The sequence below is a fragment of the Micropterus dolomieu genome, linkage group LG23, assembly GCF_021292245.1.
Source record: "Micropterus dolomieu isolate WLL.071019.BEF.003 ecotype Adirondacks linkage group LG23, ASM2129224v1, whole genome shotgun sequence".
In the NCBI taxonomy this organism is placed as follows: domain Eukaryota; kingdom Metazoa; phylum Chordata; class Actinopteri; order Centrarchiformes; family Centrarchidae; genus Micropterus; species Micropterus dolomieu.
The window spans coordinates 7,861,826-7,888,123 of NC_060172.1; the positions used below are offsets into that span (position 1 = coordinate 7,861,826).

Sequence of the window (26,298 nt, forward strand, 5' to 3'; positions counted from 1 at the left end):
AACTTTAATGCACTTTGCATGATGGAGGTATAGATGAGTTAACGCTGCACTGCGATGCTGTCATACACAATAAAGGACAAATAGTGATAGCGATGTGCTTCTCTGAAAGGAAGAGGAACAAACATGATGCAGTCTGCAAGAAACTTGCTAGCAGTTTTCCAGCAAGACAATGAGCCAAAGCTTAAAGATTAAAAACAACAACATTAATGGCCCGGAGTGGCCGAGTCAGAGTCCAGATCTCAATCCAATCGAGGATTTGTTTCTTCCACATTAAAAGGCTGCTCACTCACAGGCCACATGCAACCTGACAGAACTAGAGAAGTTTTGCACAGAAGGACTTGCTGTTTTTCTCTGTTTGATATTATAGGAAATGGAATATCTTTGGGTTTTGGAGTGTTGGTCAAACAAGAAATTTGTCATCTTGGCCTTCAGGGTGGATATTTTTCGCCAATTTTGACTAATTAATCAAAAAAACAATAGATAGAAATCTGATAATCAAAATACAAAATATTTAGCTGCAGCTCTACATCCTTCAATTATATTCCAAACTCAAACTGTTGGTGTTTGATGTCACCTGAAACATCAGCACTGACAGAAATTAAGCTCCGACCTCACCCTCACTAACCCACTCAGAGGTACTCAAGAGTTTATGAGCATGAGCTACAAAGGAAATGAAACCAAAACGCCATCAGCAAAATTGTTTTTACTTTCCAAGGAACTCATCTGAAACTGATCCCGATCCCAAACACAGCGCACATCTTCTCCTGAGTGGACTGGACAGGCTGTCATCACAACGACTGAGGTGCGACACTAAAACACCACCTGCCTCCATGCAGCCTCACTAAATCTCCTTTAGTACATCTGGCATTTTTTAAGAGTTTTAACAAGCGTACAGACTCTCCAGAGAGACATCCTCATCTCTTCGCCTCACAGTGTGTCGTGTTTTCCTTGCTTCAGGAACGAACGAAAGCAGCTCAGGAACAGAACAGCCGTTTTTCAAAAGAACACAATAAACCTTTTGTTCAGGGTCAACTGATGTGTTGTGTTTACCTTCCATCCCCGCTCATTTATCCCCACAACCCAAACCGATCTCTCAAAATAGAGCAGCAGAGGGACCTGGAAGCTGTTTACCAGAAGGACTTGGTGCCCTTCTGAGGTGCTCTTGGACAAAGCAAAACTCAGTTGGTGCTGTTGTGCAGGTGACATTGACTTACCTACGAAGAATGAAAATGAAGACTACATCTTGTGCTTTGACTAGAAAATGAAATGTGTCACTGTAATTCAAATTGTCCCAACTAGAGCCACATTAAATCTTTTTCTTTGTGTGTAAAGATGCACATCATGATGTGGCCTTGCTATAATTTCTGACATGATCCACGTGGCTCTTGGTATCAGCTGTCAGTATGTGGATTATCTGTCTCCTCATCATCCTGCCTTCGGCAACCTTTAAACAATGCTTAGCTTTTACACACACACACAACAGATCTGTACTAAAGTTTGCTCCTCTCATGTTCGAGTTTTTTGGCAGAAATTCAGTCTTAGATAAGAGAGATGAGACAAGATATTACAAAAACAAATTATAAGAACAAAAGGAGGTACTTTTTCGAAAAGCAGTCCCTCCAGGATTTCGCCTGGCTTTTTTGTGATTCTTTCGGCCTAAAATGTCTGATTTTGCGTCAGCTTTTCTAAAAGGTTGCAATGAAAGTTGCGATGCTCTTGGACATTTTCTTGCGATGAAATTATGGGAATAAGACAAAACTTGTTGTGATTTTTATACTTTAGAATCTTAGTTGAATAATAATAGTAATCAGCACTTGTTGTCATGACGGACAGGAAGCAGCACGTGAAGATGGGAAAACATGTCTCTGATTCCAGGACCATCAGCACCGGTTCCCCTCAAGGCTGCGTTCTTTCCCCTCTTCTCCTCACCCTGTACACCAACACCTGCACCTCCAGTGACCAGTCTGTCAAGCTCCTGAAGTTTGCGGACGACACCACCCTCATTGGGCTCATCTCAGGTGGGGATGAGTCCGCCTACAGGTGGGAGATCGACCATCTGGTGACCTGGTGCAGCCAGAACAGTCTGAAGCTCGACACTCTGAAGACAGTGGAGATGGTCGTGGACTTCAGAAAGAGCCCAGCCCCACCCTCCCCCATCATCCTGTGTGACTCCTCGGTCACCACTGTGGACTCCTTACACTTCCTGGGCACCATCATATCCCAGGACCTCAAGTGGGAGCTGAACATCACCTCCCTCACCAAGAAGGCCCAGCAGAGGATGTACTTCCTGCGGCAGCTGAAAAAGTTCAGCCTGCCAAAGACAATGATGGTGCACTTCTACACCGCCATCATCGAGTGCATCCTCACTGCCAGGGACAAGGGCAGGCTGCAGCGCATCATTCACTCTGCAGAGAAGGTGATTGGCTGCAATCTTCCATCACTTCAGGACCTGTACGCCTCCAGGACTCTGAGGCGAGCAGGAAAGATTGCAACTGACGCCTCCCATCCCGGACACAGACTGTTTCAGACTCTCCCCTCTGGCAGGAGGCTGCGGTCCATCAGGACCAAAACCTCTCGCCACAAAAACAGCTTCTACCTGTCTGCAGCTAGTCTCATTTACAAGGCCCGGGACCCCCCCCAAATAATACAATTGTCTCTGCACATGTAAATATCATTTCATGTCATATCATGCATGAACCTGGCACATTGCACATATTTGTTGTTAATTGTAAATTGTTGTTGTTATGTTTTTATATTTTCAGTTGTATTATTTTTCTCAATTATTCTGTTATTCTTGTATAACTTGCATTTTTTTATTACATATTTATATATTTCTACATCTATTTATGTCGGCTGTATGTCTGTCTGCGTGTAGCACCTTAACACCACAGCAAATTCCTTGTATGTGTAAAACACGACTTGGCAATAAAGCTTCTTCTGATTCTGATTAAACACTTGTAGACTTTTTCATTCCTAACCTATGTTCTTAAATCACACACAGACAGAGTTCAGTATCATGCAAACAAGAGAGTAGGCTACGCCCATCACTCTGTGATAAACTACCTTAACGTTTCTTCTAACCGCATATTTTTTTACCAACTTCCCTTGATTCTGTCAGAGCTTGCAACTGACCGGAATAAAACAGCCTGTGTCTCAGTGATTTATCATATCTGACGTCCTCTATGTGTTTCTGCCAGTCTCTGCGGCAAAGCGTTTGTCTTTGTGTTCGAACACAATAGCGCACGTTTTGCAAAACAGTTAACCCCTCTTTGGTAAAGATCCGGATGCTGTCTCACGGTCCTTTGCTGTTATTTTTGTAGGCAAATGTGAGACGTTAGTATCACACATGCCTGCTGCGACTTGTAAACAAGGAAGCGAGCTGGCTGACGTATGACAACGTTTTGCTGGAAACGGCTGTGATAGGTGAAATTTGCAGAAAATTTGCGGTGATTGGTCAAAATTACAAGTTGCGCTGAATTCAAGAGGATTTGTAGAATTTGTGTTAACAGCTAAGATTGTGCATTTTGTGAAATCCTGCAGGGAACGAATAAGGCCCAAATGCACTGGATTTGATTTTAGATCTGACCCCTTATTTGAAACACCTATTCTATTGGTCCTGCTATTATTTACTTACCTAACTTCATAAATTACTACATTGAGTTACTAAAGGGTCAAAAAAAAATGTGCTTGGTATTTAAATTATTAAACATCAAGCTGAACTTGTGCTACCAAGCTGAGCCCGACTTGGCTTCTACTGTTTGTTCCTTCCATAACAAATGTCTTTTAACCTGCAAGAGTTCCTGTTTCTCCTTCTCCCCAGAGCTGATGGCGTCCCGGATGGAGCGGACCTCGCTGAGAATAGCCTGTGCCTCCTGCAGCTTGTAGCCATACGGGCTGTTGGACACCTTCTGGTCAATCCTGGAAGTCAGGGGGAGGGGGCAGAGCCAGAGAGGGAGGGGCGAGGTAGCGAGGGAAAGGCAGGGAAAGAGACAGGAGATGAAGGTCAGTTTGGATAATGATCAAGAACACTGTAAGTTGCAGTAGGGTTTCAGCAATCAGCACAGATCAGCTCATTCACCATCAGTTAGGGTAAGGAGATTCGGGTGGGGGGGTGGGGGACTGTCAACACCTTTAAGAGTAACATAGTTACTCAGTCAAGGAGTTACTCCAGTCCATAGACTGAAGATCCAGCCTCCGGTACTGCAGCTACATGCTACTCAACTGTGGGCCTCTCATAGCCTACTATTGCTGTTTGACTTAACTTCAGACTAAACCAAATGCATAAAAAAAAACATCTGCCCTAAGGCATTTATTAGGTTCTGACTGAGAAAGTGGGAAAGACAGTTCCCCAAAACTTCTGGACTTCTGGACGCTGTCTTTAACCAAATCACACACATTTAGGCTATTCTATGTGATCTCCTTTTGATATCTGATGGTGCTGAGTGAAATTCCACAAAAAATAGGATTAAACAACCTCCTGCAGCACAATTCATACTCCCAACAATTCACTCTCAAAGCAATCCCACATTTAGTAAAGGTGAGTAACGCCTCCCAGCAGCTTGAAATCAGATGCAATACCTTCTTTTTTTTGAGGAAACCAAATCAATGACAACTGCAGGTACTGTACTCGGTCCTTAGAAGGTTCTCAGTGGCAAGAATTACGAGTAGTTGTCCTGACTCCTGACCGGTTTGTCCTGAAAATTAGACCTAATTAAAATAAGGCCTAGTTAAAGATTTAATACTGAATCGTTGTGTAGGTCTCTTGCTCCAGCAGGGGTTGCAGGTTATCTGTATATTGTGTCAACAGCATTGTAACACTCGTGCTGTTTTCCCCTTTTGGTTTTCTTGTGGTTAGTTGAAGTTACAGTCGCGAGGACAGGGAAAGTGAAGCTTCAGGCAGCCACGGCGGAGGCATCTTCAATTCAATTAATTTTTTTTTTTTAATATAGCACCAATTCACATCAACAATTATCTCACAGCGCTAATAAAAGAGAAGGTCTAGACCGATATTATTTACAGAAACCCAACATGCGCGTTGCGTAGACAGATGTGACACTGCACTGATGAAATGGTAAAAGATCATGATTTACTCACTGTTACATTACACAGTTGTTGTGCTTTTCCTTATGACAGACAAAAATATTTAATTTTAGCGTTGTGTTTTGATTTCTACGCCCATTCTCATCTGGTCACCCTATTAGTGACAACGAAATTCCGATTTTATACTTGTTCAAGTGTCTGACAACAGAAAAGTGGAAAATGTTAATGAGAGCAACTAAAGCGTACAAGGTGTTCATGTATAACAGGAGGTGACTAAGCAGAGTAAACAGGGCTGTCTGTCCTCCACCTGTGCACACCAGAAAATGGCTATAATAATAAAATAAGAGGAAGAAAGAGGTTTAGCCATTCTCCTGTTGCTTAGACATTGCTTAGGTAACCTGTAAATGCTAATGTAAACGTAGATTGCTTCGCAGGTAAAATGCTTTTCACATACATCACTCCGAGGACAAGATCAAATGTTTGCTCAACTTGTAACTTCTAGGTAAAACACATGCGATCCTGTTTTTGGCTGTGGGCAGACCCGGCTGCTGGAGAGAGAACAGCCATCAGAGGCAGCAGCGCCTATGTAAACCCTGTCATCAGCAAGTCAAGTGAATAACAGGTCCTTCCGCATTCCTCAGAGAGGGAAGAGGGGGAGGACAGAGAGAGAGAGGGAGGGAGGGAGGGAGGGAGACAAGGTACCGAGAGAATGAGGAAGTCAGGGAGGGAGAGCGGCAGAAAGAACAAGTAATCCTCCCTAAGTCCTTCTCAAACATGGAGTTATGTTGAGTGAAAACTGCGTAATGAACCTTTTTATGATTAAAATCGCAACAGACAATAACACAGAGAGAGATAGTCACACGCTTTAAAAGAGACTCTGAAATTCTACACTGTACATTTTAAATGAGTAAAAATAGTGTCTGTCTTGGACTTTCAGGTACGGTCGTGATCTCGTGGTCAGGGGAGCCGTCCTTTATCTTGACAAACAAAGCTCCTGCTCCCGTTTTGGTAAACACCTGCTTTTCTTAAGTGTCAACACACAACAGAATCCCTCCATGTGTGGTGCCAGGTGATCTCTGACCTCAAACAGTCAGCAAATGTTTAAGCTGAAGAGGCAGGTTACTAATAATAGATTTTTTTAGGCTGGTATTAATAATTGAGACTGATGTTTTTTAATTTAAAGAGACAGTAAATTGACTGATTTAGGACTGCACTTGCGTAAAATTGAGGGGCTTGTGAGAAAGAATCGGTAATATTGGCAAAGCAGAGAGAAACATATCCTGAATTCTAGTCTCTAGTCTTGGTCAAGCTCCAAAAACAAAGGATGCTACACTTCCGATGATGTTCAAGATCAACTGTGTCTTCTGGTAAATATCCACGACTGTCAAACTCTTAAATTGTAATGCAGGTTTTCTGTTATAATTTTCCAATATGATCTTATATCTTATCTTAAAAAGCTCCTACAGAGCCACAGAGGATACTGTCCAACTGTTTCTACAGGCTGAGTAATAAGTACTAAGTACTACTAGCAGTATTTGCTCTCACTTTACCACAACACTGATGTCCCGAAGATGTACATATATCTGTAAATCCTGAGCAAAAAAACAAAGATTACAGGAAAATCTGGAGTATAACTGTTTTTATACTGTTACCCATGTTGTCTCTGTACCCTTCAGTGGAACACAGCCCAAACCAAGAAAAACAGACCCGAACAGAAGCGCATTAAAAGTATAAGAACAGGGATGTCCACATACTTTTGGCCATACAGGGTAATAAATTGTCACTTTTCTGTTCTACATATGAGAAAACATCACAAAAACACCCTCTCATGCACCAATATTTTGTGAAATCTTATCAGAAACTGAGTGCTGCATTCCAATCTAAGCCTATTCGTATTTCTTCACACAGTGATTGGTTGTTGGATGCCGTCTGATGACTGTAACAGGAGAGGAAAGGTACGGTGGAATGCCGTCCAACCACTCTGCCTCAGCTACTCTTTAATCCTCCTGACACTCTCGCTGTGCTGTGTGAGGCAAGACAAACAGACCGGACATTCCTGTTCCAATTCAACATTGACCAACGGCGGATCGGCATGTTGGCTTTTCCAACGTGGTGAATTTCAAAAACAAGAAATCACAGACAGCCTCAGTCTGAAATAAAAGAACAAATGGAAGAATGGACGCCATTCAAATCAACATTCCTGACTGACGGCTTCGCTGCTACACCTTACACTTTCTAAACAAAAGAGCTCACTTCATATTCTGAGAAGTAGGTCAGAGAGAAGCGGTGTTTCCCTTTAAATCCACATTCTTCAGCTGTTGTTCCACTGGTGCGTTTTATAGAGTGTTTAATGATGGGATGGAATGTGTGATAATGCCAAGGCAATAACTGAGGCGATAAGCAAGCGCGATGGAACTAACTAGCATCGGCTGGAGCAACATGTCCACATTTACTATTTCAGTGTTGCTTAACAAGCCAAATTCCAACGAGTGTAACATTACAGGAAGTCTTGACTCCCTTCTGTACTCTACAACATTCCTGTGATGCCTGAGCGATCATGTCGTAGATAAGGATAAGAGGTCTGTTTCTGGACAAATATAGAAATTTAAAAGATGTCACCTTAGGGCTCTTGGAAGCAGCGATGGACATTTCTCACTGTTTTGTTTAGAAAATGGTTTCGATTGTTTACGGTTAGAAATTAAGATGTCTTAAAATGTTTTACCTAAAATGTTTCAAAAGCTAAATCCTAATAAAGAAATATGTAAGATAATTACAAGATAATTATATTCCAATTAACCTTTAGGAGGTGGCTGGAGATTGCCTTGAAACAGCACACACTTGTGAGTCAAAGGTGTTTTGCAGGCAGAAAGTGAAACTGTAAAGACTGAGGGAAGGTCACACATACACTTGCTATTCAAGTCAGATTATAACTGTCTTGCTTTGCTCGTCAAATTAAATTAGGAGAGCTGGTGGTAGCATAAAGCGTGAGGATCAAATCCCAGAGTCGGCTGTCAACAAACCTACCTGTCAAAGTGCCCTTCGGCAAGGATTCAAGGCGGAGGAGCATAGACTGGGAAGCTTCCAGAAATGAATATACATGAACCGCAAATATCCCTTGGATAAAGAGAGGTAAAACAATGGGACAAGTGCGATTGTGTGCGAAGACGTCGGGATGCAACACTTACTCTCTGAGGGTCTCGAAGCCTTGTTCTTTGTACAGCAGCTCCTGCTTCATACAGGCCAGGTCCCGCTTCAGCTTGTTCACCTGAGACACAGAGAGGAGAAAAACTCTTAGTTCCTGAAATATAAATAAGAATACAGCTGGTGATATTTTTATACTTTTGTTATTGCAAAAGCCCTTAAAAAGCCCAAAACCAACAATGTGTTGGTCCGTCTCTCAGTACTTTCTGACTCCGCTGCCCTGTCTGTGGCATTCAGCATCAAGCCCATTGGTTCTTACTGAAGATGTATACCTTTAAAAATAGGTCGCAAATATATGGTTTCATTTTTTAGCTCGTCATTTTTCAGCACGTTATTAAAACAGGATTAAACAATGTTTTTGTAGGGGACTATTTTCAGCGGCGGATGAATCCACATTTAGTGCTCTAGTGAGTATTTGGGGCAGCAGGACAGTGTACATGGGTATGAGTCAAAATAAACTACAGTGTGTGTACAGTGTCACGGTAACGAATAAGATATTTTTGGATACCCACACAGTACTTTTTAGTAGATACATACATGCGAACTTTGTTAAAACCTAAGTTGTGGAATCCCGAGCCGAGGCTGGTCAGAACCAATCATCGGTCCAAATGATCCTGTAGTGTGAGGGCTTTACAGATGTAATCTTACGATAGCCGACTTAATCTTAAACTCCCCGATTTTGAATTGTGATATTTCTAATCAGAAACCCGCAACAGCCAATGAGAGCGAGCTGACCGGGAAGCGTTACCAACGTGTTGATGTAAAATGTATAAACCGTGCTTTTTGTTTTGTTTTTCTGTGCAAAACATAGCACACAGAAGTGCAACAAGCTGACGACGACAGTCTGCCTCCGTGTTTGTTTTATGTCTGAAGTCCCGTTCGATCACGAGATTCTGTGAGATCCCAAGTCCCCGGAAACACCACTCTGAACTTGTTTGGTATCAAGTGTGTGGTCCTGCGTCTGGACTGAATTGTCCGGTCTCGCGAGTTCTTATGCTTAAAATATTAACAAAAATCAGTTAATTATGTCGTTATGTCTGTGTTATTCCACGTTTTTAAAATTGGTTAAGATTTGAAAATAGTGTGCACGAGGCGTTGTACAATTTCAACATTTGTGTTGTATCACAGTGTAGTATCTGTAGCAACAGCGGCAGTCTTGCTAAGATACAGGAGCAGCAGTAGTAGACAGAATAAAGGCTGCACCTAACGATTCTTTACATTATGACTTACTGTAATCTGCTAATTATTTTTCAGATTAATCATTTAGTCAATAAAATGTCAGTAAATAGTGAAAAAAATAATGACATTTTGCTTAATCAACAAATTATTTCAACTGTAGACAGGATAAATATGACAGCTACTAACAATAAGAGTCTTCAAAGCTTAAATAATTAGTTGAAAAAAAAAAAAACACACCACCAACATTGATAATGATCATTTATTAGGGAATTGTGAAGATTTTCTCTGTTATATGTTTTAGTAAATTATTAGAGTTAGAATATTTTTGGGGTTTTGGGACTGTTGATCGAAAACAAAACAAGTGCTCTGAGAAAACCTTCTCCTTGTTCTGGACAAACAAACTACAGATCATGCGAAGAATATAATGGTTTGTTGCAGCCCTAATAAGTAACGTTTATGTTCAGTGGATCAGGTATTAGCCAGACGCAGTACAAGCACGATAACATGGTCACGTGGTTGCACTAGGAAGGAGAGGCTCTTACCCGACTTTTGGCTGTGGCTATTTCTGCTTTGAGGATGTCTGGGTCATATTTGCTGGACGAGGACGATCTGGAATTCACTGCAAGAAAGGCAAGATGTGGAGAGACAAGACAGGTGTTCAAGATGTGAGGGGGTTTGTGTTACACGAAGGAGGGAAGACAGAGGAGCAAGAGAAAAACAAAACCATCAACCAAAGTTACTGTGGGGAAATGTGAAAGTAGCTATTAAGCTGAAGCAATCTGAAGAGAAACGTCAACTTCTTTCTTCTGTCAAGACCTTGGAAAATCTGAGAATGTATCTAAGAATAAAATGACGTCAAAAGAAACCTATAAAGCATTTCCTCCTTCCTCATTTTCCTTTCTCTTGTTTCCATCAAAGGTACAGTACTGTCCAGGTGCTTTCCACTCTGTAAACAGCACAACATCGCGTGTCTGAATTCACCAAACTTGAACGCACAGGTTTACTTTGATTCCCCGACTGAATCCACCGACACCGACGTAAAGCTGCTACTACCAATCATCTCGCCCTGCTGCTTTCCCCTTCTCATGATGACTGATATTATGACATCATATGACAATAAACTCAGAATTAGCATACGCCACCACTGTTTTGTTACCAGCTGTGTTGGTGCTAAACATGAGTCTGAAAAAGGAGAAATTTGTCGACTGCTGCAATTAATAAATAGCCTAAACGAAAGGTTGTTGAGTCTGTTGGTGCTTATCTGGTCCGTTTTGTTTTAACAACTTGTTTATTACCAAAACACACTGCTTTGTGGACAGTAGCACTCAATAAGCAACAACAACCTCTTTTATAATTTTCTACTCTTATTTTTAATTATTTTACGTATTTCATTTTCCCCTTTAATTAACTTTTCTTTCTTTTTTTTTCTTACCTTTCATTGTATTTATATATTTCCATGTTCCCTTTATATTAATTAATTTACTTATTTTAAATGTTTTTGTCTTTGTTTCTCCTTAATTTCTCCGTTTGATTTTCTTCTCTCTCTCTCTCACTATTCTTTTATTTTCTTTATCATTTTCTTTTTTCTTCTTCTTTGATTCCAAAACATATGTATCTCAATGATTTCTTTGCTGTTATCACTGACATAATGTTAACTCACTGAGTGATTCCAGGAGTAATGAGAGAATATTCTTGCATGTGTGGTTGAAGCTTGTGCTCTTATCATAAACTTGTCTGTGTGTGGTTGTTTGATTCAGTACAGCTGAGTCTTGTTTTCACTAGCTGAGCCACGATAATTAAGGCTCTGTTGTGGACATTTTTTGCTAAGTCGTGCATCAGGAGCACCTTTGCTCGCCTTACCTCGCTGTCAAATCCAAGTAGCACTTGTTTTTCTATTCTGCTTCCAATTCCCACTTCCAAAAATATACCTAAAACAGGGCTGATCGATTTGGGGGGAAAATGTAATTGCGATTTTTCTGCCAGATGTTGCGATTACGGTTCGATTTGTGATTTTTTTAGATTTCAATATTCACTGTTGCGTCAAGCAGCACAGGGCAGATTAACCAGACCGGAAGTCAGACACAGAACGGCAGAGAGAATCCGGTCAATTTCCAAAATAAAACACCCTTTTGCAGACTCCTGATCGTACATCAACAATAAGCACAGTTAAAACGGACAAAAAAGAAACAATTCAACTACGTAGCCTACATAACCGTAGTAGAAGCACAAAAATCCAAAGTCTTATTCTGAAATGCTCCATGTGGATATGTCAACAAGTCAACAACGTGTAGGCTAAACGCTCCGATGCTGAAACACGTCAGTGAGTTGACGCTGGACAAAACGGCGGCACAGCCGCTGCCTTTGTCGGTTTCGCTGGCGCCATTATCCCACATTTTCCTCCAGTTTCGTTTGTTGTTGTAAAATGTACACACCCTGTGCCCGTTCTGATTGGTGAGTAGGACCGTAACAGGAGGCGCATTTCGCTTATGATTGGCGAGCAGATCAGAATGGAATGAATCTGTAACTGTTGTAAAACGGGTCAGATGCGCTGTATAACTAACCTACATTTTAATCGGCGTCTTCACGATTAGCTAATCGCGTTCTTTCAAATCGCAATTTCGATTTGAAACAATTAATCTTTCAGCCCTAACCTAAAACGAATTGAACTACACCACGTCTCCTCCTTCAGTCCCTCCACAGTACTCACAGCTGGTCTGTGACGTCGACTTGTCCCTCCACGTGTCATTAAGCTGCCGGTACTCCTGCTGTGCCAGGCGGAGCCTCTGCTCCTTCACCTGGTAGATCTCCTTCTGGGCACTGAGTGCATCGTGGGCCACGGCCAGGTAATCCCGCAGCATGGTCTCCTGCTCCCGCTGCCACTGGGCTCGCGGGTCCTCCAGCTGGGTGCTCTCTGGAGGAAAAGAAAGTGAAGAGGAAGAAAATGAGCGGAGGAGGAGGAGGATTTAGATCTGGCGGGATTTTAAAGACCAACATGTTCATCAGTGCAGCAGTGTTGTTTGAGTAGTTTAAATCAACAGATGTCGAATATAGATAACAGCTTTAAACATGACTTGGCCAATCAGAGATGAGGGGTAATAGTAATCAGACTTACCACATTACTTTTATTTATTTTGGTTAACTTTAACAATGAATCATTTTCAGATTTTGCTAAACAATGTTATCATTAGAACAACCTCACCATTGGTTCCAAAATTGGGGTAGTAACACAGCTCGTTAAACTCATCTTCATAATTTTCCGTAACAGGAAAATGCTTGAGAGAAAACACGGGACAAGCAACATGAATGACACGGTGTGAAAATGGAGACTAAAGATGGGACTGAGATGAGAGTCGGACAAAGAGCAGTTAAGAATAACAGAGACTATAAGCTCACTGGTGTTGTGGTCGACATAGTACGCGCCGACGATGGGGTCGTACGCCTCCTCCCACCCAACTGGCAGCTCATCCCCGATGCAGTCTGCAAACGTCAGAGGCTTCGTCTGCCTGAAGAAAACAGAATCAGAAAACAGAGTCAGAATTCACTTCAACGTCCCGGATCTCATCAGTCTAGAAGACAGAAAATCATCTCAATTATAACCACAATATTTAATAGCTACATATATGCATTTGTCTCTTGGTACATGTAATAATACCTCGAGAACACAAAGTACAGTAACACGTACACAGCGTTCAATGGTCAGTTTTTAACAGAGCCTCAGTTATTATTCAGCATAATTAACATGAAGTTAATCAATAATCAAAATAACTGCAACTCCTCTGACAAAATGAGAGCACAAAACGAAAGAACAGTAATAATTACTCTGTATTATTATTATGTAATATGATTAAAATGTGTCCAAACTGGTCTAGGGGTGCATGTGTTAGATGATAGAAAATGTCAAAACTAATCTTACTTTTCACTGCAAATTCATATACAATGGGTAAAGATATAAAATAGTTATAATAGGTTAAATATTTAATGCACTCGTGATAATAAATGAAAATGTTAAACCAGCTTTTTGCAATTCATCGCAGACTGCTGTCACAAGTTTAACTCTGACTGTTGCTGTTCTCAGTGGCAATCTTGATTATCCATTAATGCTTTCAGTCATTATGAATAAATAGCATTAGCTAGTTTGAGCTTCTCAAATGCTTTTCTGTGTTTCACATCATTGTAAATTAGTACCAAATTTAACAGACTAAATAAGCAGCATCACGTTCAGCTCTGGGAGGATTGGTATGTGTCACTGTTTTCACACATCTTAATAAACTTTTGATTTAATAAGCAGAAAAATGATTGACACACAAACAACGTATTGACCGTAATCATTGGTTGTAGCTCAGCAAGGCCAAGTGATCAACGCTAAACCACCAAATTATGATAATGAATCGACACACTCAGCTCCACTGTGTACGGCTGAATCCTCAAATACAAATCCCCAACGGTCATCAGCAGGAAAGCACACAAATTAAATGATTTATTAATGTGCAGACATGTTGGGCAGACATCTTCCTCAGTATGCAAACCACAGAAACATACCAAACCTTAACAACAAATCCATGTGACTTTCAGTTCACTAAAACTTATGAATGTGTGTTTACATTGAGATTATTAAGTTATATATATCTGTCCTTTTTTCTGAAATTGTTTAGAGCTGTAACAAATAGCTCCCTAATCTTTATATTTTGATAATCAGTTATCGTTTCAGACATTTATTTAAGCAAAAATGGCAAAAATAAAATGTTCAAATGTTCAGATTTGTAGTTTTTTCTTTGTATTGTTTTTCACTGCTGGTCAGACAAACGGCTAGTTTAATATGTCAACTCTTTGGTACAAGTCACAGCCTGTTTTCATAGTTTTGAAAGACCTACTAATTAATGGCTTAATTAAGAAAATAATTAGCAGATTAATCAATAATATATTCTGCAGTAACCACAGACTGTATATAAGAAGTGGACGTAATCATCGTGACGTCGCCCATTGGTTTGTGGACTGCTATTTTGAAGCCTCGCATTTGACCGTTAGGGCGTCGCCATGTTGATTTGTTGCAACCAGCGCCAACGGACGTGACCATATTTGGAAGAGATGGTGGAGCAAACGGCTCAGTGTGGAGCTAGCTAGCTTGCTTAGCTAGGTGCATCTGTAACTCACGTTAACTGTCATTTTAACAGGGCTGACAATTTTGTCTTAGCAAACAACAGTCTTAAAACAAAGCGTACTCACCAAAGAAAGTGAACAACCAACTCCTACTAAGCTTTGTCAACGGCGCTGGTTAAATTTACACAGTGCCGAGGGTACAAGTCACTCTAGTCTGATTGACTTGTCAATCACAATTAGTCACGCCCTGCATAGCATACTCTGCTTTATGGTCTATTTTCCTCTAAATGGGTCCATAATTTACTAAATGAAAATTATGCGGTGTTGAAGAACACATAAAACTAGCGACTGAGACCATAAACTCATTAGGAAAGTGTTTGCTGAGGTAAATCAGCTGAGAAGTAGCCTCATTTTACCATTATTTCTAATGGAACCAGACTTCTTTTTGCAACCAGGGGAGTCGCCCCCTGGTGGTCGTTCAATAGAATGCAGGTTTAACGGACTTCCGCGTTGGCTTCACTTCTCAGCAAGCTTCCTGCTTGGTAGTAACCCTAAAGTGGTTGTAAATGGACTTTGACTTTTCTGGTCTACTGACCACTTAAAGCACTTCACAAACACTTGTCACATTCATACACACACACACACACACACACACACACACACACACACACACACACAGACAACGCTTTGACTGGACTGGGGGAAGCTGGGAATTGAACCCATACACCAGTCTACCACTTGAGCCACAGCCGCCCACATCGATGCTACATTTATCACAGAAAGCAGCCTTCTATTACAAAACCAAGCCGTCAGATCCACGAAAAAACACGGTTAGAAGTCTGAATAATAACCACACTAAAACGTTCGCCTGAAAGTACTTTCAGCAAGAGGAGGTGGGTTGAGTGTGTGTGTGTGTGGACTGGGTGGGGGTGGATAGTCTGGTGTTTCATTGAGTTCCCTATTCACCTCCAAGGGGGGGAAGCAGAAAAGGGTGGGGGGGGGGGGTCCCTCTAGACAGCTACAATAGGAGGAAGCCGGCCTGTGGCATTCCACAAGCTGCACTGACGCATCGCCTGGAGATTTCTGGGGCAACCCTCGTGTTACAGCCACATCGCACGGAGTTCACTGCAGCTGTGATGATGAATTTAACTGCCTTTTCATTTTTGTCTTCACATATCTGCGTGAGTGTGCCAGTAAGCCGCAGATTTTAATCCTACCTGGATTGTTAATAATGATGTTGTTCAATTTCTACGGCATCATGCATGAAAATCACCATGTAATGAACGGAATGTGTGATACAACCAAAATATTCCTTACATTTCTCATTTTTATCTAAAAACTTTGTTGCATTCCCTGAAGGTTTAATAAGTTTTACATATACCGGTAATAAATATTCATTAAGTCTTTAGCAGTGTACTGCATGAAACTGAATCCAGATCTGATCCTTTGTTCTTCTAGGCCCATAGTATAAAGATTAGACTTCAGAAGACTTATTATAAGCTGTGCTGCAAGATGTAGTAGTTTTAATTTGTACCAATCAAAGGAAATATCAAATATAGATGGGGGGGAAAGTGTTTTAGCCACAATGGGCCCATTAGTACTTTTCTAAGCTGTAGCTCACATTCAGTGAAAATATCTGCACCATTGTGGTACTTACAATACTTTACATTAAAAGTGGAATTCTGTTTAGTGTTAACTAGGACTGAAATGATTATTTTCATTTGATTATTTTCTTGATTAATCGATTAGTTGTTTGGTCCATAAAATGTCACAAAATGGTGAAAAATGTCAGTGTTTCCCATTGTTATGTCCACAACCCAAAGATCTTCAGTTTAATGTCATAGAGGAGGACAGAAACCAGAACATATTCACATCTCAGAAGCTGGAATCAAATACATTTTATTTAAAAAATGACAAACCAATTAATCCATTATCAATAAAAAAATTGCAAATTAATTTAATAGTCGACAACTTAAAGAATTTATTAATCGTTGCAGCTCTACTGCTCTGTTGTTGTCTACTTATGGTAAGAACGACAAACTGCTGGCAAGCTACATCTGACTATCCAAGCTGAATATCAGATATCATCTACTGTATATTGAACCCGTTGACAGTCTTCACTTTAGTTGCTAAGCTAATGCTACGTTAGCTAACGTAATTACTTCACAGACTGATAGGACAAGTTACTGCTCAGCCATGACTGTCCAGAGATCTCAACTGAGGTGATTAAAGTATTGACGCAGCGTGCTTATAAGTGTAACTGAGTGATTTAGCATTTGCTAGAGTTAACTTTCTCCAACGGCCAACTGTTTCATTTTGTAGTTTAGCTAGCTGACACAGCTTATACAAAAAAAACTACTTGACTTTTTTGATGACAAGGAGGATGTAGTAGGTAGCTTTTTAGGCACAGAGAGGTTGTAGTAACGAGTAACTTAAGGGGGGAAGTATTGTTTTCGTGCGAGTCTTGAAACTCAAATTTCATATATAAATGTAAGAAACCCCACTTTGCATTAATTTCACCATGACAACTCCTTCTCTTTGGCTTTTCTCCTCCTCCTCTTGTGTTTCGTGACTGCAGACAAACACAAACACCGAGCAGTGGCTCACTGCTGAAGGGAGAAACTGAACTGGGTCCCTTTTCAGCTGATGAATAATGAAAGGGGCCCGGAGAAGACCCCCTCAGCTCGGCTCTAAATTTAGCTCTGGAAGACAGGGAAGCTTCTGCCAACCGCTGATCCCAGAAAAAGATGGCTGGTTGGCTGACCGTGGATCCACATCCCATTAGTTGATTCCCTCTCACCGACTAAATCCTATCCTGTAACCGTCAAGCTGAGGGGAGTCGCTGACCTAAACTCGTCGCTCTCCGTCACAGTTTCCCTCGGAGCGAAGGACCAGCTGGCATTTCGCTCCCCTGCCTCCATTTCACTGTCAAGTCATTCAATAGCCACTTGTAGTGCTGCTCACATGCTTCACTGCTCCAGTGCTCAAACTGCCAACGATGGCAGCTCCCACATACTAGGAACAGGTAGAAGAGACAAAGACTACAATCGAGGTAATAATAAGCAAATACCTTGATAAGGCCACAACAACAAGGAAGAAATGTTCTATTATATGTATGTCCCAAGGCCTGTGAAAAGTAGAAATCAATGCATTTTAATACCTCAAAAGTGACTTTTTGTTGTCCGATGTGACTACTACAAGACCACAGAAGACAACAAGGATTCAACATAAAGCCACTGGGATGTGCTAATCCAGCAAATGTAATCCAACACACTAGCACATTTCATAGCCGTCCAATATTGGACAATGGAGGATCTAAGGACAGAGGGTAAAGGACTTTGAGGCTAATTTTGCTGATGGCCCTAGGATGTCTACACAGGCTGTTGAGGCAAATTTCACCGAGAAGTAAAATTCCCACGGTACATACCAATTCAATACCACGGTTAAAAACAAAAAACTAAATAAATAAATCTCATGTACTTCAACATAAACTCCTTTAATAAAAACATTTGAACATTACAAAAAACAGCTAAGAGCTGTGCAAGTTGTGAGAGGGTATTGTGAGTCAATATTCATAAATGAGCAAGCTATTGAAATCACAACCTTGCAATGTGCATAACTGATTAATTAATAATTAATTTACTGAACTTTTCTTTACAAACTCACAGGTGTGAAATGTTTAAGGGTGGTCACTATCTATATTGGCAGTGGTTTGAGATTTCTATATTGAAAAACAAAAAAGACGGTCCTCAACTCTGCCTACGGTTACAGGTGCGACATTCAGTTGTTTGCGCTGCAAACTGCATTGTCATCTTTGGTGATTTTGAGTTGAACAAACTGTGAAACGTCTGCCTAAATTATCTCTCCAAGAAATCGAGGTAACAGCCGCGAAACTAACTTCACCCCGGTTTCCATAAACATCTTCTTTCTTATCGCTACAGCTGCAATTGTCGCCATCTTCCACGTTTTGGATCCCTAGGACTTCAGTACCTAGCAAATGACATTCCTACAAAAAAACAACTAATTTTCCTCAGTTGAAAGGACTGATAGAAGGTTATTTTTCTAAACTTGGTGTTCTGGTTAGTAAATGTAACAGAGTGATCTAAGAATTGCATCAAAATGCTGAATAGCAAAATATCTGGGATGAGTTAGTTTGATTGCTTCCCAAGCCATAACTGACTACTGTGATACCAATCTGATCTCAGAGATACCAGCAACAGGTTGCTCAGATGAAATAGCTTGTTGTCACATGGATCACTTGCAGTGTTGCCAGTCATCCATGAGTTTTTGTGGCAGGTTAGTACGATGATCTTGGCACTCCATTCCCAGAGACAGATTTATTTTCACTATTTAGTTTTTCTACCGCAAATTAGCCGCATTCAGGAGGCAATTACTGATTTTAAAAGGACGTAAGGTGGATTGCCGATGTCCAGAGTGGGTAACCATGCCTTATTTAACTACTAACACTAACAATTAAGTATGGTTTTCAGTGTAGAGTCACATGATGCCATTAGCCAGGCTCACGAAACTCAGATCAAACTGTCCAACTAAGCAGTGCTGATCAGACATATTCTGTTATGTATTGCCATTTCCCAGCTCAAAGGGTTGCCTTTATTTGATAGTTGGCAGTCGAAGGCAGACAGGAAAGTTGAGAGAATGAGATAGAGGGGATGACTCAAACATGGGCCCCTTCAGCAAGGACTTACCTTCACCTCTACCTCTACAAGGTGAGCTACCAGTAGGGGTGGGGGAAAAAAATCGATACAGCATAGTATCGTGATATTTGCCATGGCAATACTGTATCGATACACGGACGCCAATATTTTATTATATAAACTGCAGATGGGAGTTTAAACTTTTTGGTACTATAATAATAAAATCTACTGCTTTTTTAGTCCACTAGAAAACTTAACAGGACCATATAGAGGACTGAAAAAGTGATATGAACAAACAGAGTAGTGCATCTTTTTAGATAAACAGATGCTGACAAAGTTTGACTTTAGGGACCTAATTGGGAGTTGGAAAAAGGTAATAAATTGCAATATATCTCAATATATTTATAATCGCAATAAAATCGAATCGCAACATAAATATCGTGATAATATCGTATCGTGGGGCCTCTAGCTACCAGGGCGCCCAGGTCTGCGTGTTTTTAAGAAGCTTATCTGAGACTAAAGATCTGGGAGGAAAACACTGAATTCTTGTGATGTCTCGGCATCACAGTGGTCAAAAATGTATTTGCAGGTTATTAATACCGGAGTCATGTCTGGCTTTTAAAGTAGGTGTCACCAAAAGTTAAGTATACACACCCCCAGGTTTCACATACCAAGGTAAACAAGCAGGCCGGGCCCCGGTGCTCTAATGCAAACTGACAAAGCGTGCGGCAGAGTGCAAACATACAGGGAGGCGGTGCTGCATATCTGAACGGTGAGTCAGACAGTGACGCAGAGAAATGTTCATTCAGAGCAGCGTATAAATTCCTCAGGTTGAGTTATGAGGCTCCCAAATGCATTTCATAGATGCTCAAGGTCTAGCAGTAAAATAATCACACACAAACACACTCCCATACTCTTATTTCACCTTACCAGTGTAATCAGTTATGCTTAACTGACAAAGCATCCAATTAAAATGTAGATTTATCAAAAAAATGACACATTACAACAGAGATCTGCCAAACTCTCTATCTAGAAGATAACATTCCTTTCAGCTGACGAGAAGCATTCAATGTGTCACCGCAAGGGTGGACGGATGATATTGCACTCTGCTTAAGAATTTATAAGGGCTACATTGGCAGCCTTGGCTGATGTGTTTCTAAAAACATATTTTCCTTTTCATCTTTTGTGCCTTTATTCGTTTTATTTTTGTCATTTGAATCCTCTTGAAGGTGCGCAGAAACGTTAATATGCTGAGTAAGCTTTAAGAGCCCACGGCCACCTTTTTAACACAGCTCGTCAATGGGTCAATGGGTTTTTTGTTGTACTTCAGCAAAGGTTTATTTAGACCAATTAAGTGGCAAAACAAGTCATTGTAAGAGAGGAGAGAAAATGAGAGTTGAATGTTTAACATGACTATAATAAAATATTTCGAGTGAAATCAGCACTATAATCTGTAGTCCTGCAGGTAGATATTCAAATAAAGAACATCAGATATCTGCGACTCTTACTCTTAAGGCACTCGGCAGGAGGGGTTTAAAAGAAACACGGACACAAAGCTGTCAGTGTCAAAATAAGAAAAAACACTGGAAGGTTTTCATATGACTGCAGCAGTAAATTCAAAACTGACTGGTCCTTGAATTCCCTTTATGTTTCTGTCTCCTCAGCTTCTGTTTTCTTCTCACAGAACTCTTCTCCTCAATAATCATTTCAAACTTCATACTGAGAATTATGGCTCTGCTTGCAACTGGTTACTTAACAACCCTTTTCATGTGGGAATCAAAGCTTATCTCACTTACTGCACCAATGCTATGTTTCTGTGGGTAACAGCATTATGTAAATAGGACTGTACAGGCAGACCACTCTTTGTTGAAATTGTAATCTAAAGCAGAGAGCTGATATTCATAAATCACCTGAAATGCAGCAGTAATGTAATTCAAGGAAACATCCACTTGAAAACTAAGTTTACTAAGTTAAGTAGACTAGGCGACGTCCTATTTTGTTGTTTGGTGTATTGTTCTTACCTCCACGGATAGTAACTGTTCAACCGTAACAGAAGGTTTTTTCCACTAAGTTTGATAGCGGGAAATATTTCAGCAATCTTTACAATCTTTGCTTCCACTTCCTTGACCACACAGAGCCAAAAGTATCATCTTCCAGTTGCTTGACTTGTCTGAACAGTTGATAATGATAATCAACTTTATTGGCCACATGCAATTTTATACACAGTAGAACGCAGCTAAAAAGTTTTTTAAAAGTTCAACAGAAAAAGCTACAAATCCTCACATTGGAGAAGCTGAAACCAATATATATTGTGCATTTTCATTCAAGACAACAAAATGTGCTGAAGCATCAAAAATCTCTACTATCCGACAACACATTTCGTAAGTGTATATGATCCTGTTGTGAGCTGCCACAGATAAATAAGTTATAACATGGTTAGTTATGTATTATTTTTTTTTGTTTAAAACTACACTGCAGCTGTGTGCGAGCCAGACTCTGTTCAGATCCCAGTTAACAGTTTGCTGGGCCTCACGCTGCACTTTGACCCCGTGCACCTTGGCAAGCACTGAAAGGGATTTCAGATGAATCAGGCCTCTGGTTGGCGAGTCAGCGTGCTGCTCGGTCCTTCACGTCATGTGTTTCAGGAATGCGTGTGTGTGTGTTGTTTTTTTTTTTTTTTTAAGGACTGTGTTTGGGAAGGTTTCTCTTCTTTCTTGCTGCCTCTGAGTGTAAAGCAATCAGAGGAGTTTCCCTAGGGATCCACCGACCTGACTTTTTTAGCCCCAATACTGATAACACCTGGCCCAACACCTGGGCTTATGGTATCGGCCAATACCAAGTACCGATCAGACACCAGTGTAAAATGAATAAGCAGCCTCACGGTGAGGAAGAGACTGGGAGTCATTCTTTTATGTGTAAGGACAAATCAGGCTTGACTTCTAAACTTTGTAAAACAAAATGGTATGTTAACTCTCCTAGCAAAATGTTCGGGGTCTACCGGCGCACTGCTGAACCATTTGCATAGTACGTGCCTCATTTAATTGAATAGATCTAGCCCCTTGCGGTGTTTCTCTACCTGGGAGGCGGCAGTCAGTGTTAGCGGGGTATATTTCTATTTCTAGAAGCCAAAGTTTTTTTCTTGTCAGCGATACGTGATCCAGTTATTTGAGTCAGTCAAAGGGCAAAAAAGCAGGAAAATATACTGAGACCCCTCCACACCCTGATAAAACTGGCGGCGGGTCTATTATAACATGGATGGTAAAGCAGGACCCAAGACAATAATTTATTTGGTGGATGTGTTGCAGTGGGAATCAAAGACAAGTGTCTAATCCACTGCTCCATCGCAACCTCTCTCTAATAATTATTATTTTGTATAAATTTTTTACCAAACTTCAACGCTAAATGTGCAACATGCAACTTGAAATAATTGAGTCTATAGTTACGTTAAATGATAGAACTATTAACTTTCAAATTAGTTCAGTAGAAGTTAATAGATTCCTTTTTAATGAATAAGAGACAGCAGCAAAGGTTGTCACCTGTTTAAGACCTGGTGGCCTAACTGTTAAAGAAACAGTTATATTATTCAGGAAACTCTGATCAAACAGCAGATCAGTCTCTAGTCGTGTTTCCATCCACGTTTTTTCAATTTTTTTTAATTCGCACAAGTAAAATTACAGTATTACTGCCCAACAGGTTACGTACCACTGATGCGCGAGAGCGACTGTGGTACACACTGCGCAGGTGTGGAATTGGCAGCTGAATGCAAACGAACATCCTTGTTGATACTTGGAAAGGAAGAAAACTTTACACACATCAGCCTGTAGATATCCTCAAATCCTTTCCATTTCACTCGGCCAGCTCCTGTAACCCCTCCTCCCCTTCTTTTTTTATTACAGATCTGCATGATTCACGTGGGTCAGATTATCAGGTCGGAAAATCCGGAATTCCTGATTAATCTGGAAAAATCACATCCCTGATCATATCTCAGTATCGGATAGGTGCATCTCTACCTGCCACCTTTTAAACTGTGTGTTTGCGTGAGTGTTCTCACTAGAAGCCTAAAAGAATCGAAAAAGACTAATCTACAGGTGACAATATGTTAGAACCCTAACTGAACATAAAAACTATAAAAATAAAAAATAAATATAAATTATCACAATAGCACAAGAGCATGACTAAACCTCAGACCTATGAACATTTTCTGGATATTCAATTGAGAAACTGTTAATAAGGCTTGGCAAGTTCACGTGTTATTATCACATAAACGCATTAATTAATTAACACTGACAATAATTTTATCGCACATTAACGCAGTTTTTATTATAATTATTTTGAAAGTTGCCGTTGCTCAGTGGCTCTGAATACACGTACGGTCAAACCGTGGGACACAGGAGGGGTGGGATGTTGATCAGCCTGCAAATCACCTTCCCAAACAAGCAGGGGAGGGAGGCTTCAGCAGACTACGCTGGATGCAGCGTGTGGGAGAAGTAGATAAAAAATAAAAATCTAGACAATTGATCAAATGCCACAGCAAAGTGGATAGCTACACACTCCATGGTGGTTAGTATTGGGGAAGATGTCGGTGTTAGGAACGTTCTTAAAATCACAAAGTAGTGTGATTTGATTACATTAATGTTTAAGTTGAGATAACCCAAGAAATATTTTAGTGCTACTGTGTTAAGGGAATACTGCTGGTAAGAAGCACCTTATTAGTTTAAAGTGTTTTCAAACCACATGTTATTGCACTTTTGTGTACATAGCAATACATTTAAATTAAAAAGGGCATAATACACTACTTTAGAATTCATTATTCAATTTTGCACATAATGCGATTAATCGTGATTAATCCCAAATAGGGATGGGTATTTTCACTTAATCCAGTCCCAACAAATACCTGACAAATCAACATACTTCATCGCAGTGAATCAGCTACATACATAAACCTAATGCAATAAGAAAAGCTTGTGTGTGTTTTCTCACCACAGAAAAGAAAAACAACTCCTAAGTCTCCAGAATTCCAGACATAAGCCATTAAAGGGATTTGGTGTCAAAGTCCAAGGGGTCTTAAGTAACTGGTAAAGATGAAAAACAAGTCCCCGTGAAAATCTGCCCTCCCCTCCACACTGTGTTTTTGTACAAGTGGGACTGTGTCATGTAGCACCACACGCTTGGCCCCCTAAGCCTATTACACTGATGGATTTCTATAGGGCTGCGCCTTAATAGTCGACTAAACCGATGAGAAGAGTCTTGGTCGACAAACATTTCATGAGTCAGGTAGTTGCAGAAAAGAAAAAAAAATGGAGTTTCGCCTTCTCAGCGGGACAAAAGTTATCAGGGGATTGTTGCAACACGGACCTTTTCTCTTGTAACACGGAAGTCACTTACCGGCGCACTGCTGCCAACTCTACCTGCCTTTAGCTAGTTAGCTCAGTTAGCGGGCCAATTAGTTGACTCTACCTGGACGTGAAGCTCGGTGTACCTGGAGGTGTGTTGGTGTTTATTTACACTAGGACAGAAGCTTTGGACCGCTGGGAGAAAGGAGGTTTTTAGACCGGGGCGAAGGACCCAGTGGGAAATGATGCAGGTGAGCGTAATGAGCACCAGACCGGAGCGAGCGGGCAACGGGACCGGGTTCAGTAACCTCCCGGTGACACAGACCAGGACCAAACACAGCCTCCAAGACCGATGGAGCCCAGTTTGATGACAGGGACAGTACCAAGGTTATTTACAGTGGCTCCACCCTGGACTCTGACTCTAGAGATGAAGTTCAGGAGAGGCATCAAGCAGGAGAGGAGTGAGATTGTTGCCAGTTAACTTGTGAGTAATGTTATCCATCATCTGACAAATATAGCCTACTGTCTTTTACACAATGCTGTGTCCAACCAATTATCGCAGAACATTTTATGAAGTATTAAAAAGGATGACAGGTATTTTGTCTGCCCTCAAGGACCAAGACAAGCAAAACCAAAAATGTCCATATAAATTCTTTTAAGTGAAAATTATGTGATATGATCGAAAGACCCAAAATAGATGCTAAAATGTCCCTTGTCGTGATAATATTGTTATATCTACCTCGAAACTGTCTCAAAGCAGTGAGAAAGGATAAAAAAAATTACCACAAACTCAAATTAATTCACAATGATTTCTGACCTCCCACGTAGCTTCCACGCATTTTACTATGAGGGTCGACCTTTTAAGCATCCATTCATTTCAAGAACGTACACTTGTTTGTGATGCTGTGAGTGCTCCATCACATTGAACATTGGGGAGCATAACCCTCATGGTTTGAACAGGAGTGTAGAAGCCCTGCCCTCTGTTTATTCCCCGTCTCCCCTTTCAAGGCTAACAAGACATCGCTTGTGAACAGAGCACACTATGACAACAAACACCTTGTTTATCATCCCTAAGATCGTCTTGATGCATTCAGCTAACGACGCCAAAGGATGTCAACATACCGCACGGGAAGGAGGACTCCCAGCTTCAAGGTTGAATTTCTATTTCAAATAAGAAGAGACTGCAGTTCTGAAAACACACCTTTCTACAGGAGAAATCACTGCTCTCGCTCTCATCATCATTCTGCTCTTCATCACTTCCACTGTTTCTAGTCTCATCCTCCACCTGTATTTCTCTTTAGAAACGGCTGCAGATAGCCTCAGCTGTGTCTGCAGTTTTATTCGGCAGAATAAAAGTGTCAGGAGGATCAGTGACGAGGGAAAGGAGCTGTGAGCTTTTAGGGTGATACAACGGTGGGTGTTACAGGTAAAGTTGCAGCGACTAATCGATTAGAACTATCTGGATAATCAAATAATCATTTTAGTAATCTTTTATGCAAAAATGCCAAACATTTGCTGGTCCCTACATCTCAGACGGTCAGACCACATCCAGACTACTACATTTACGATCCGATTTCCGTCACACATCAGCGTTTTAGCTATGTACCGGAATTGATCTCCTACCACATTTGAAAACGCCATTCACGTACACTGGGCATGCGCGTGCCGGTGTAGGAAGCAGGTGGTTTACTGTACAGCACTTTAGTAACACTTTAGTGCTATACAAATAAAGTTATTATTAAAAGGGGAAAGTAATGCAGATATTTTTTATAATATTTTTTAGCAAGGACCAA

At 40.8% G+C, this 26,298-nt stretch overlaps 1 protein-coding gene across 4 annotated transcripts in view; it reads right to left on the reverse strand.

Moving 5' to 3' along the window:
- Positions 1-26,298, reverse strand: part of wwc1 (WW and C2 domain containing 1) — a 62,481-nt gene that overhangs the window by 32,078 nt on the left and 4,105 nt on the right. For all 4 annotated transcript variants that reach the window (XM_046039398.1, XM_046039396.1, XM_046039397.1 and 1 more), the window contains exons 3-7: positions 12,814-12,923; positions 12,128-12,331; positions 9,963-10,039; positions 8,226-8,305; positions 3,789-3,918 (exon numbers count right to left, since the gene is read on the reverse strand). In XM_046039398.1, coding sequence (XP_045895354.1) covers positions 3,789-3,918; positions 8,226-8,305; positions 9,963-10,039; positions 12,128-12,331; positions 12,814-12,923 — 601 coding nt within the window. The remainder of the gene's footprint in view (positions 1-3,788; positions 3,919-8,225; positions 8,306-9,962; positions 10,040-12,127; positions 12,332-12,813; positions 12,924-26,298) is intronic.